The 14,186-nt window shown below is 34.0% G+C and overlaps 1 protein-coding gene across 22 annotated transcripts in view; it reads right to left on the bottom strand.

The window, feature by feature from the left end:
* Positions 1-472: 472 nt before the first annotated feature.
* rxfp2b (relaxin family peptide receptor 2b) overlaps positions 473-14,186 on the bottom strand; it is a 40,117-nt gene continuing 26,403 nt past the window's right edge. For 14 of the 22 annotated variants that reach the window (XM_073923158.1, XM_073923164.1, XM_068213573.2 and 11 more), the window contains 5 exons: positions 14,010-14,081; positions 12,135-12,364; positions 8,845-9,255; positions 5,480-5,698; positions 473-3,499 (listed from right to left, as the gene is read on the bottom strand). In XM_073923158.1, the coding sequence (XP_073779259.1) occupies positions 3,237-3,499; positions 5,480-5,698; positions 8,845-9,255; positions 12,135-12,364; positions 14,010-14,081 (1,195 nt within the window). In that variant the 3' untranslated portion in view covers positions 473-3,236. Of the gene's footprint in view, positions 3,500-5,479; positions 5,699-8,844; positions 9,256-12,121; positions 12,365-14,009; positions 14,082-14,186 lie in introns of all 22 variants that reach the window. The other 8 variants (XR_012390544.1, XR_012390546.1, XR_012390547.1 and 5 more) reach the window with 4 other exon arrangements.

Genomic DNA, 14,186 nt, shown 5'->3' with positions numbered 1-14,186 from the left:
ATAACCTGATTAGTTAACCTAATTAACCTAGTTAAGCCTTTAAATGTCACTTTAAGCTGTATAGAAGTGTCTTGAAGAATATCTAGTCAAATATTTTTTACTGTCATCAAGGCAAAGATAAAATAAATCAGTGATTAGAAATGAGTTATTTAAACTATTATGTTTAGAAATGTGTTGAAAAAACCTGCTCTCCGTTAAACAGAAATTAGGGAAAAAATAAACAGGGGCGCTAATAATTCAGGGGGCTAATAATTCTGACTTCAACTGTTCAGTATATGCATTCACATATATCCATTTACCAGTAACAATTGGGGAAATGCTAAAACATCTAAAGCAAAGAATATGCTTTAAGTTAAAAACCTACACTATTTGAAAGCAATTCTTCTATATCATGTGATATTTAGTTTCAACTGTGTATACAGTAATTTCAGTTTTACAAATTTTTGTTCATGACACAAAAAAAAAAAACATCTTCAAAAAAACTATAAATTGTTTGTTTTTTATTTGTGAGCAAAGCACTTTGAATGCACACAAGTAGACCAATCAAGATCATCTCCAAGGTCAAGATGATGTTCAAATTCATGCCACTTGCAGAGAGAGAGAGAGAGAGAGAGAGAGAGAGAGAGAGAGAGAGAGAGAGAGAGAGAGAGAGAGAGAGAGAGAGAGAGAAAGAGAGAGAGTATTATAAAGCTGTGTTAAAAAAACCTGAAAAATGCGTTTTCATAAGTTGAAGCAAAAGATGCAACACTTATGCACACATTTATACAGAGATGCTTTACAATTTAATAAACAGATTACTCAAACAGCTTACATTTTTCACTCAGAGATGACATACTGTATAGTTTTCATTGCTGAAAAACATTTGGAGCAATTGACCTGCTCTAAAAGCTCGTACTAACCAGTGAGAGATTTTTCTTTCCCTTGATGAATCCAAAATGCAGACAGCACATTCTGTAAATACAAAATGCCGAAATGTCCAAAAAGCATACAAAACATATTCACATTTTGGTTTTAGATGAAAAAATAAATTAAAAATATGTTGGCATTTTCTTCCTTTTTGACTCTCAAATTCACAACAAAAATAAATATTACACGTAAAAAAAACTGTCCCCATTGTAGTCTTTCGCAGTTTAAAGAAACACTCCACATTTTTTTGAAATACGCCAAATCACCTAGCTGAGTTTTACCATTATTAACTATATTTAATCTCGTGGTCTGGTGGGAGCGCCATTAGCTTAGCATAAATCATTGAATCTTTAAGAGTCTAAATTATCATATGCATTTGATTCTACGGCAAAACATGTCTTTTTTTCAGCAAAGAAGGCTCACACAAATTCTAAAGGCAGATACTGATTAGATCAGGACCTCTCTCCTGATCTGCAGGCTATCTTCTCTGGCTCTACTGCTCCCAGGCTTACTCTTTTTGCCTCTCCCTCTCCCTGTCTCTCCTTCTACTTCTGGTAACTTTATGTTTACATTAAAGCCGGGTACAATTATTATCATATGTTTTATCATTTCAGACTTTATCATTTCATACAGTTATTTTGTAATTAATTCAGTTGTAACCATAGAGAATTATTGTCATTAAATCATCATGAGGAAGACACAACAACGCCTCATCTTCCTCAGGCATCTCAGGAGGTTTGGAATGAGCCCCCACATCCTCCGCTCGTTCTACACCTGCACTGTGGAGAGCATCCTGTTTGGCTGTATCACCACCTGGTATGGAAATAGCAACAGCAGCAATCGCAAAGGCCTACATAAGATTGTGCGAACTGCTGGACGCATAGTAGGAGGTGAGCTTCTCTCCCTCCAGAACATCTATACCAGGCGGTGCATGAGGAAAGCCAAGAGAATTATCAATGACTCCAGCCACCCAAGACATAGACTTTCCTCTCTGCTACCCTCAGGCAGACGGTTCCGCAGCAAAGCTTCTTCCCTCAGACAATCAGGCTGATGAACACTTAACACACCACACACAGACTCTTCCATACCCCTTACTGCACACCATCAATATGTAGCATGCACTGCACTTTAACCCATCCATACTTGAAACAATACTGCCTACAACTATGTGGACACCTATTCATTCTACATATCGCTGTCAATTTTACATTGTCGTTGTATTTGCATGTCATCGTGTCTGTATTTTTTACTGTCTGGAGCCAGCACCTAAGCTTTTGACTCATCATAGCACACGTGCTGCTGCTGATGTGACAATAAAAGTGATTTGATTAGATTTGATCTCATTTTCAAGTATTTGTGAATTACTTTTGATTTAACATCAACACTGAATTGCTCAATATTGCAGAAGAATACAATCACATAATTGCAACGCTGTCCCACATTTTAAGCTATTAATACTGCCCTTATTTCTGTTTTTTGGTATAAGACTGCAGAATAATGATTTGACTAGAATGTAAAATTTTTTTACCATCATGCTGATTAATTTTTAGACACTCGGCAGAATTACAGTTCAAACCACTGTGGTTAAAACTCATCCTTACAAAAAAAAAATAATAATAAAATAAAGTTTAAATAATTTTTCTATTTAAAGATTGACACTTTTGCTGTAACATCCAATACCAAGACCAACGGAAAATTAAACATTGCTATTGTGTAGGCTGATATGGCCAGGGTCTATACTTACATTAGGACATAATAATCAAGAATCTTTGCTGCAGTACCATGGCTGCAGCAAGTGCAATGACATTACCCAGAGTCTGAAAATAGTCCCCAGCTAAGTAACTACTGTAGGTAACAACACTGCATAATATCATTGTGCCTGCTTCAGCCATTGTACAGCAACAAAGTTCCTTGATTGTTATTCCATGATAATAGTATATTTCCTAAACATATAGGTAAACATAAAATGAGAATCCAATTTAGAAAAAAGTGGAATGTTCCTTTAAAAGACATCAAACTCCTTGCAATCCTCGGATAATAATCCCAATACCTATGGTCTAGCATAGATATATCAGATTCAGATATTTATAAAGGCTGTTTGTGATGTTCTGTAAAAGCACAATATCAGCATATGCACTTTGATCATCATCAACCAACATCCAAAGTAGGCCTTCAACATGGCACTCAATCACCGTCCTTGAAGATTTTACCTCTTCGTTTTCAAAAAGGCTTCAGCAGGACCTTATGTTTAGGATTTCCAGCACTTCGGAAACTCTGCAGATCCACTACAGATTAATGCAATAGCCATGATATTATACCATACAGTATCTTCATCTGTAACTGGCATCAATGTCTAAGATTGAGGAGTGTGGGATGTAGCTGCGGTGGTAGAACGAAGGTCTCGAGGGGTCCATGTAGATGACAGAGCTGGTAAGGCTTTTGCGGCCCTGTTTGAGTCTTGGTTGTCTCTGCCAGTGTCCCCATAAATGTTCCACCTGCTCTCTGAAAAAACTGGTGGTCAGTGTGTAAAGGATGGGGTTTAAGGCACTGTTGATGGGCAGGATGAAGATCACCACCCAAGATGTGATGGTTCCTGAAAGAGAGACATATTTTCCTTTAGTAAAATATACACTGCAGAGTGTTAGTTCAATATGAGTGAGATAAAACTGTAAATTTGATCAGCAGTTTGAAATCATTTCTGCTTCTATATTATTTACTTTTATTTTAACCATAACGTTTTGTGTGCTTTTGTGATTTTACAGTTTTTCCAATTGTTTACACACAAATACTTGTACTTCAGACACAATTTCCATAACATGTAACTGATGCACCAACCCCCTGAACCACTTCTGCTAACCTACAAGCACAAATCCCGCTTTACACTCAAATTGCAAGTTTACAACACACTTTTTTCAAAACACCACACACAATTCTCTGCATTTTGCACAATTTTCATGCAGAAAATCTTTTGTCTTCACAAGGAACACACTGTCATTTAAAATTGTAAAGTCAGTTGCCTTACTTTCCATATCAAGACATCACATGAGTAAACACTTGTCTCACAGAATTTGAATTTAGAAATCAGAACTCATCTGGATCATAACTGGTTCACTGCCCACCAACAATTTTTAGTGGTTTATCTCCCTCCATATTCTCCATTCCTCAAACCTATTGAGGAACTGTTTTTCTTCTGGAGATGGAAAGTGTATGACCGAAATCCACACACACGTATACCCCTTTTCCAAGCAATAGCAGTTGATGCTTTTCATGGCTGGATTCGCCATGCAAGGTGACATTCCCAAACTGCTTGGCCAGACCAAAACAGAAAAGAGGATGCAGTATAGCTGTTTTTATTTTGTTTTGTTTTTTACTGTAACTGTATTCTGTAAATACTTCTGTTGATGGTACATATAGACCACTTTATCTGCAACTTTGTGTTGGTTGATAAACACTGTGTACACAGTTTTTGTGGGGAAAATACAGTAAAATTTATTTGGTATTTGTGTTTTTTGTATAAAACAATATTCCTAAATATTTTACAATACACTTCTGTAGACCTATGTATTGTCTGTAGTAAGTGTAACACTGAACAAAAAAGACTGACAGTAAATCATTATGATGAATGGTCATAGTGTTTTACATTAAGCACATCCGTGTTCAACTGTTCTTATAATTGTCTATTGATGTGATGGCTTATGTGTGTCATTTGAAAACAAAAGACCATTTTGAGAAGAAATCACATTGTTTTGAGCGTAGAGTTTCATTTTGCAGAATAATTGAAGAGTTTTGCCCAGTGTGTGTGTGTTTTGTAATTTGTGTGTAGAGTTCTGACAATATGAGACCTGCTTACAGAAAATGTGTGTAAACAATTGGAAACAACTGTAATCAGAGGTCGGCACGGCGGAATGAACCGCCAACTCATCCAGCATACATTTTACGCAGTGGATGCCTTTCCGGCTGCAACCCAGTACTGGGAAACATCCATACACACTCATTTACACACATACTCATACTGTCAAACTCCGCACAGAAATGCGGTCCAGGCGGGATTTAAATCAGTGTCCTTGTTGCTGTGAGGTGACAGTGCTTACTACTGAGCCACCATGCCACCCCTTAAATTGTTTATATTTTTTAATATTATTTCACTTAAGTTAAATATGCTATTTTTTTTGCGACATATATGAAAGTTTAATCTCAAAATCGAGTAAAATCTGTTAACTAATAGAAATCAATTCACATTGTATAAATTACACTGAAAATAATAAGCAATTATTAATTGTAAATATTACGAATGCATTTTTTTTTTGGATATTAAGTATATGTATAATTCAATAGTACTTGATATTATTTAATTTATAAATCATATCATATGTATTTGTTCGTGTAATGTAATAAAGTGTAATAAAATAAAATTCTTTACACAATTTATAATAAAAATAAAAATTTGTTATTAATTTTTTATTAAATATATACATTTTTATATGTATTATAAATATAATTCCTTTATAAATATTATTAATTATTCATTTCATTACCAAAATGTTATTAAGATTCATTTGTAAGGCGATCAAACCTGGTATCTCCACCTCCAGTAGAGAGAGGATTTTGACCATGAATATGGGAATCCAGCAGAGGGCATCAGAAAACACGATGAAGAAGAAGCGGTGTGCCATGGCCACGTCTCTGTGCAGTCGACCCGGCAGCTCTGTGGCTCTGATGCCCGTCTTATAGATGGAGTAAAACATGCTGGAGTACGAGACCACGATGATGAGGAAAGCCAGCAGGTTAAGTCCTACAAGAATAAACAGAACTCTGAACAACAGCACTAGGCATAATGAAAACAGGTCAGGGACATTTCCATCTCAGAAGCGTGACTAAGAGGTTTCTTAAGTGTCTCGCTGAGGGTAAGGTTTAATGTGCTGGAAAATAGCTGAAATCTCTTCAGTGTGGTAGGTGTCATGAATAAACGGGTGTCATCAGAAGCTATGCTTACAGAATGTGGCACAGAATCAAAGCAGATTTTTTTCTTAATATTGAGTTGATATGTGATATTTTTAATATTGATGATTTTCGATATTTGTCATTGGTGCATATTTCACACGTTAATCGTTGTATTTTTGTTCATACTTGTAATCCTGGACCTCAAAATCATAAGTCATAAGTGTTTTTGATTTTGAATCTGGGATACCTGAAAGGTAATTAAATAAGTTTTCCATTGACGTATACTTTGTTGTGACAATATTTAATTAGATACAACTATATCAAAACAATATGGAATCTGAAAGTTAAATTAACACTGACAAAAATCCAAATACTTAGAAAATCACCTTAAAACATATCCATAGTAAGTGCTTAGCCATACGCATACTAATAAAAAATTATGTTTTCATATATTTACCGTAGGAACTTAGGAAGCATAGGAACAAAATATATTTACATAACATGATAATTACCTAATTTTGAAATCATTTCTGTCATAAAAGAAAATTCATTTATTTTCATTCATTCATTTTGGCTATTTTCAAAAAATACACCAGTGTAACATAAGAGCAACCTCCCAACCTTTGTTAGTCATAATTAGTGCCACATTCAATATGTCAAGCTGTTACTGAGTCTCAGAGTGTATCTTTATATACAGTTGAAGTCAGAATTATCAGCCCCTGAATTATTAGCCCCCCTGTTTATTTTTCCCCAATTTATGTTTAACGGAGAGAAGATTTTTGCAACACATTTTTAAACATAATAGTTAAATAACTTATTTCTAATAACTGATTTATTTTATCTTTGCCATGATGACAGTAAATTATATTTAACTGGATATTTTTCAACACACTTTTATACAGCTTAAAGTGACATTTAAGTCTTAACTAGTCTAATAAGGTTAACTAGGCAGGTTAGGGTAATTAGACAAGTTATTGTACAACGATGGTTTGTTCTGTAGACTATCAAAAAAATAAATTAATTAATAAATAAAAGCTTAAAGGGGCTGATAATATTGACCTTAAAATGGATTTTTAAAAATTAATAACTGCTTTTATTCTAGCCGGAATAAAACAAGTAGACTTTTTAGACTTTTTTTTTTTTAGACTAAGACTTTTTCCAGAAGAAAAAAAATTTTCAGACATACTGTGAAAATGTCCTTGCGCTGTTAAACATAATTTGGGAAATATTTAAAAAAGAAAACAAAATTAAAAGGGGGCTAATAATTCTGACTTCAACTGTACATCTATATCTAAATGTTGGATATGATTGGCTAGTTTCTATGTACAGTATACATTAAAAAGTAATAATGTTAAAAAAGGTTACATTGTGATTTCATTCTTTGACCTTTATACCATTAATGTGCATCAAAGGTTACAGTAAGTCATTCATACATTACAAATTATTTATATTTCAAATAAATGCTTACTTTACAAATGAAACTTTCTATTATTCAGATCATTTTAAAATGCATCAAGAGTTTTCGCAAAAGTGTCATTTAAAGCAACACAACTTTAAGTATTAAGCCACAGTAGAAAACATTTCTTGGTTATTCAAATGATTTTTGAAGAATGTAACAATTCAGGGCTTTCATCACAGGTGTTATAATTATTTATTTATTATATATTTATTATTTATTATTATAATTATTAATGTATTATTTAAATTTTGAATTGATTGGTTAATTTATACAGTACAATATAATGACTTATAACTTGACTAAACACATGACTCCTGTAATCTTCATAAAAACATCTAGTCCTACTTTTTATATTAAGTGGCCATATTACGATGTCCTTTACTAACACTTAAATTAACAATTTGGCACAATGCACTGATTAGGAACATACATGTTTTTACATAGTACTTGTATTTTTTAAATGATCTGCATGTAAATAATATATGTAATCACATTTGGTTAAAAGTTTGGGGTCAGTAGGATTTTTTTTTTTTTAATAAGGTTCTCCTGCTCACAAAGGCTGCAATTTATTAATCAAAAATACAGTACAAATTGAAAAATTTTAAGCACTATAAAATAACTGTTCAAAAGTAGTTTATCATTTCATTTAATCATTTATTCCAGTGATTTTAAAGATGAATTTTCAGATTCATTACTCCAGTCTTCAGACACCTAATCCTTCAGAAATCACTCTAATATTAATTTTTCTTCTTCTTCGTCTTCTTCTTCTTCTTCTTCTTCTTCTTCTTCTTCTTATTATTATTATTATTATTATTATTATTATTATTATTATTAATGGCAATAGTAATAAAATCAATCATGACTGGAGTAATAATTTCATTTGAAAATACAAAAAATAAGTATTAAATAAATATTTAATAGTTTTTAACAATAAAATGTTTAGTTTTTTTTACATTTAATTAATGCCGTCTTGATAAACAGAATAATAATACTAATAATAATAATAAAACGTTTTTACCTGTAGTCTATATTTACACTCTTAGCCCATCCCTACACCACTACCCTTCAGCCTTCCCATACCACTAAACCTGTCCCTAACCTTACCCGTATTCCACCTCAGTAGAACCTGAAGTGTTGTGCAAAACAATGTGAACACAGTAAGTACACTGTAAAAAATCTGTAATGTCGCAGTTTTCTGTATTTAGCAATGTTTATATGTATTTTCCCCCGTTTATTTATGCTTTTGAATTACATAAATATGGGACCTTGACCTTTCTTCCAACAACTTTTAACCTTGAAAAGTATTTAATAGTTTAAAGTGATATATTGTCTGGGTTGGTGTTGTATATGGTAACCTTGTAATAAACTGCCAATACATTTTGAATTTTCAACATCAAGCCAACAGAGCCAATGTCCCACAATGCAATTCACAACCGTAAATAAACAGAAACTACTTGTGAATCGCAAAATACGAAAACTGTTTACAATATTTTTACAGTGTAAATCCAATATTTTTTTTTACCATTGTTAGAACTCACCAAGAAAAATCCCAGTGGAATATCCTTTTGCGACAGGCTTTTCCAGACGCTCTGAGTGAAGTGGGAAACACACTCCATTGAGTCCATAGTAATTCCCAAACGTATCCTCATTAAGCAGCGGCACGGCTGCTATAGAGATGCCCAGCAGCCATATAGAGACCAGGACGGTGAATGTTTGGCACTTGCTCGGTCGCAGGTGGCTGAAGGGAAAAACGATGACCAGGAATTTCTCCAGAGTCAAGTAAGTGAGCAGCATGACGGAAACCTCAGAGGAAAGCATGGCCAGAAACCCGATGGTCCGACACTCCAGACTCTCCATCCAAACCTTGGCATTCTTATTGTACTCGCCACGAAACTTCACATCAAAGATCCCCACAAAAAACAAATAGACCCCCATTAGGCAATCTGCACCTATGGATGAATAATGCATTGTGGTTAGGGGTTAAACAGGTGATAAACAGAAAAAAAAAAAAAAAAGAGTAAAAATATATTCTGTTTCCATTTGAAGGCTTTTCGTAATATATGCAGCTTCTTATTTAAAAGAGCTTGTCCCTTATGCTTAGATTTTTACTAAAGATAATAATAAATAATACCTGAATAATGATACTAATAATAATGAAGTAATAATAAAATTACCTGAAATCAAAAATTGTTATGATGTGCAATTTAAAATTCTGGAAAATATCTGGTGTCCTTTAAAATAAATCAAAACAAAAAGAGAATACCTCATTTAAATTTTACTTGTTCATATATTTGATTGTATTTGTCAGGCTGCTTTTAATAACAAAGACAAATAATTTCAAGGAGCTATTGTGGTTCAAATGGTATATATTATTGTGCTTTATTTATTCACCTGGTTATTTATTCATTTTCTTTTTTTGTTAAAATCAACACAAGTTTTCTTGTAATAAATTTGACAGCAACACGCTAAAGCCAAGTTCACACACTGCACAATTTTGGCCCTCATTTTCACTCGTCAAATTAGTTGCTTTTTCACGTTAAGAACACAGAGTAAACAATAAAGTGTAAATTCTCAAAGATGCTACCGAAAAGAACCTCCAAAATGTCACAGACATCCATGAAATATTTTTCATGTCGTTTTTACATCAATGTAGCTGACATGCATTGTAGGGATACAAAATCCAGTGTCAATTTTAAATTCCAGATAAATAAAACTGTTCTTATACAATACTTTTTTGTCATTATACACTGCCTGACAAAAGTCTTGTCATCGATTCCAGTTGTAAAAGCAACACATAACTTGACTTCTAGTTGATAATTTGGAAAAGTGGCAGGAGGTAGATTTTTCTGATGAATCATCTGTTAAACTGCATCCAAATCATCACAAATACAGCAGAAGAGCTATTGGAACCCGCATGGACCCAAGATTCTAAGAAATCAGTCAAGTTTGGTAAAGGAAAAATCCTGGTTTGAGCTTACATTCAGTATTGGGTGTGAAAGAGATCTGCAGAGTGGATGGCAACATCAACAGCCTGAGGTGTCGAGACATTTGTGCTGCCCATTATAATTACAAACCACAGGAAAGGGCAATTTCTTCAGCAGGATAGTGCTTCTTCTCATACTATAACCTCCACATCAAAGTTCCTGAAAGCAAAGAAGGTCAAGGTGCTCCAGGGTTGGTCAGCCCAGTCACCAAACATGAACATTATTGAGCATGTCTGGGGTAAGATGGAGGAGGCATTTAAGATGAATCAAAGAATCTTGATGAGCTCTGAGAGTCCTGCAAGAACGCTTTCTTTGTTGTTCCAGATGACTTTATTAATAAGTTATTTGAGTCATTGCAGAGATGTATGGATGCAGTCCTTTGAGCTCATGAGAGTCATACACAATATTAATTATTTTTCCACTGCACCATGACTTTATATTCTATACTGTACATTATTACTAAAAAGGCATGATCATATTTTATTTTGGTAAAATAAGCGTAATCTAGAGGCCTTTGCCTTTCATTTAAGCCATTTTTGATACCAAATGATCAACTGGAAATCAAGCCATTATTTGTTGTTCCCAAAACTTGCATAGGCAACAAGACTTTTGTCAGATGGTAGACATCGTTTGTTAATGTCAAATGGATGGCAAGCTTTTGACATTGAATTTTGACAAAAATATCCGCTGGAAGACAGTTGTTGGCAATTGCTTCAAGCAACTGAATTCCACATCAGAGAATCGTGCAGTGTGAAATCAATGATCTGACAACTTTGAAAATTATGCAGTGTGACCTTGCCATACGACAATATTATTTGTCTAATCCTTTTTTTTGTGCTGAAAAATTATCCAATCAGTGGCTTTATAACCAAAATGTGATTGGAACCATGTGTTTTGTAATTAGTTTAACCATTAATTGTGTTTATCGCTATTACTCACTAGATGCCAAAAGCAGATCTCAATAATGAGCACGTAGCTTCCTAAAAGCCCTGATTTGCAATTTGGTCTTGTGCCAAAATGTCTACGATTTTCTAGCACACATAAAACGTGCAATATTTTAAAAAGACAAATCACAACACCAGCAGGCCAAAAATCAATTTCTACTCGTTATAGCACAGGTCCGTGACCGAAGCACATGACATTGCAGGCTAAAATAGAAGTCTTTTCTATGCCAAACAGGGTGCGCTGATTAATGGCAGCAGTCTGTAAACTCCAGGAGGAGTTAGAATTGATTACTGAAGGTGATTGTAATAGAGAGTGAATCCTTTGCGGATTGAATTGTTACAGGGTTATAGATTTCCCTTCCGATCATGACAGCCTTTCAAGCGGAATGTCAGTCAGGAGATTGTCACCAGCGAGACTCCTTGGTTAAAGAGGACAGACAGCAGGAAGACCTGGAGAAAAGCAGTGCTCTTCCACATCTAAACACTGTCAACCACTGTCGCACATCTGATTGCACAAAGCGTAAGAGGAGGAAGAAGTCTTCAGTAAGACAAAAGCCACATGATTTTAAGGTAAATGGAAAATCAAGAGATAACTTGTGATATGTAATATGGTTCAGCATAATTGAGAGAACATTATGGGTACAGGAACACTTATAATTTGAAAGCCTGGCGTCCTAGAAAACAGTTTTTTTTTTCCAGAAGGGCCAGCTGCTCCTGTTTGCGTCATATTGCTTTTATAACAGTCTGCCAGTTATAGAAGAAATAAGCTCTTAAAACAGATACAGTATTTTCCCCTCTAATGTCTCAATAAATCTATTTTTAGGATGTGTGCTTTGGACTGTATATTTTTGTGTATATTATATTATGGACATGGGTAAAATGTATACCTCTGGTACTCACAGCACAAAACCTTGATGCAGAAGGCATGCAGGTTGTTTTCAGCCCGCAGGACTGTCCTCATACCGATGACAAAGAGGTTCCCAAAGCAGGTGATAAAAGCCATGACCCACACGGACACACGAAGAACCACATTAGCAAGCAGATCTTCAAAAGATGACAGGCCGTCTGAGTTGGGTTTACACTTCCGGACATGAGGGGCGTAAGAACAGTACTGGAACTTCTTGAAGTATCTTAAACAAAAAATTCAATATAAATATGAATATTAAACTTATTTTGATATTACATTAGTGCGCAAAATAAAGTTGTGCCTCCAAGGATAGCACATTTCACACTGAAGTGATTTAATGAATGAAATAAATTACATGAAATAGTAATGACAGCATGTCTACAATGAAGACTGATATTTTTCTGAAGAGCTGGAAGAGTATTATGTATATTATATGTGTTATATATGTATCTATTATTTATACAACAGTTCTGTCCAGTTCTTGAAACTGATTGGCTGATTACCATGCGATATTCTGCAAAGAATAGCATTCATACAGCCTCTTCACCCTTGTGTATTACTCTCTACAGTTTAGCATATATTGCAGCTGTTGGACAACATAATGTACTTTTGAGTTTTTTTTAGTCGAGAATGTAGTTGTTTAGATTGCAACTATGCAGTTTATTAATAAGGATAGTGACTATTTAAAAATATTTATAATTTTGAAGAATTTGTGCAGTTAGCCTGTCTGAGCAGGCCGAAGAAAGTGACGATTGACGTTCCACCACAAGATGGCGACAGAGACAGCATAGTCCTTAGAAAGAGAAAAACAGCCTTTTCTCAACATAAGTTTCAAACTACAGCTGAACAAATCATTATAAATCAGATAAATTACATTCTAAGTCAATCTTTCTACTTTTGTATTTTGTAGGGCTACATTTATACCACAGAAACTGCTAGTGTTTGCTTTGCGTTGGCTTTTTCAGGGTTAATTATTGTGATTTCCTGATTGTAACAGAAAAATACTGATAAATGTCTCTAGATTGATGGCATTTAATGCTGTTCAGCCTTATAATCTTAAAATGTAAGCAAAAATCACCTGTTTTGTCATCACTTTAGACATTACGCTAGAGAATCATTCAAATAATTTAGACTAAATGTCTAAAGTGACGTTTGTGAAGTAGCAATCATTTCTGCTGTTCTGACATCAGCTGCAGATATGAATAAATGATAGAAGTGTTTTTGAGACTGTCCTTGTTTGATTTTCTTTTACACACTATTATGGGGTCAAACTGTTGTATAAACGTAATATCACACTTGTAGCAGTGCAGTATGCCTGTATATCGTCACTGCCCAAAAACAGCCATATTGAACTGCTACGAGTGTAATATTGCTAGTATAAATGCTACATTTATAGGTTAATTAACAAATCATCAATGCAACCTGCTTGTGTAATTTGATGAACAAATGTGGAAAAATGATTCTTTTATTTCATTATTTTATTTATTAATTTGATTTTATCATTGTTCCATATTTGTGAGGAGATTAAAGGTTGGGGAAATGTTGTTCTGTTAAAAAAAGTTTTAAAAAATCATAAATACAAAGTAAATGTAAAACTAAAATAAAAAAGATTCTTAATAACTAACAAACATCACACTATTTAGAATAATAATATACAAATATGTACATGGTTATGCAGTATTTACATTAACACTAAATCAAATAGCTATATATTTTTATAATGTCACATAAATTGAAGAGCAATCTGCATGCTATTCAATATAAAGTACTATAGTGTTAGAACACAAAACAAAACATAAATATAGTGCTTTACATGTAGATGAATAATTGCATATTCCAACTAAAAGAAAACAGAATGAGATATTCACATGTAGGAGAGGTTATCCATGGGCCGGAACATGCTTGTCTGTATATTTGGGATCTCCACTCCCTCCAGGCCACTGCAGACCAGAATAATCAAGTTTTAGTATTCATGCCTGTTTATCAAGGAGCTTTGGTCATTTTGCTGACCTCTCGGTCACCATTTTCAAGCCCTGAGCCTCAGT

Source organism: Danio rerio, chromosome 15 (assembly GCF_049306965.1).
Source record: "Danio rerio strain Tuebingen ecotype United States chromosome 15, GRCz12tu, whole genome shotgun sequence".
Classification (NCBI taxonomy): domain Eukaryota; kingdom Metazoa; phylum Chordata; class Actinopteri; order Cypriniformes; family Danionidae; genus Danio; species Danio rerio.
This window is presented reverse-complemented; position numbering and strand designations above follow the sequence as displayed.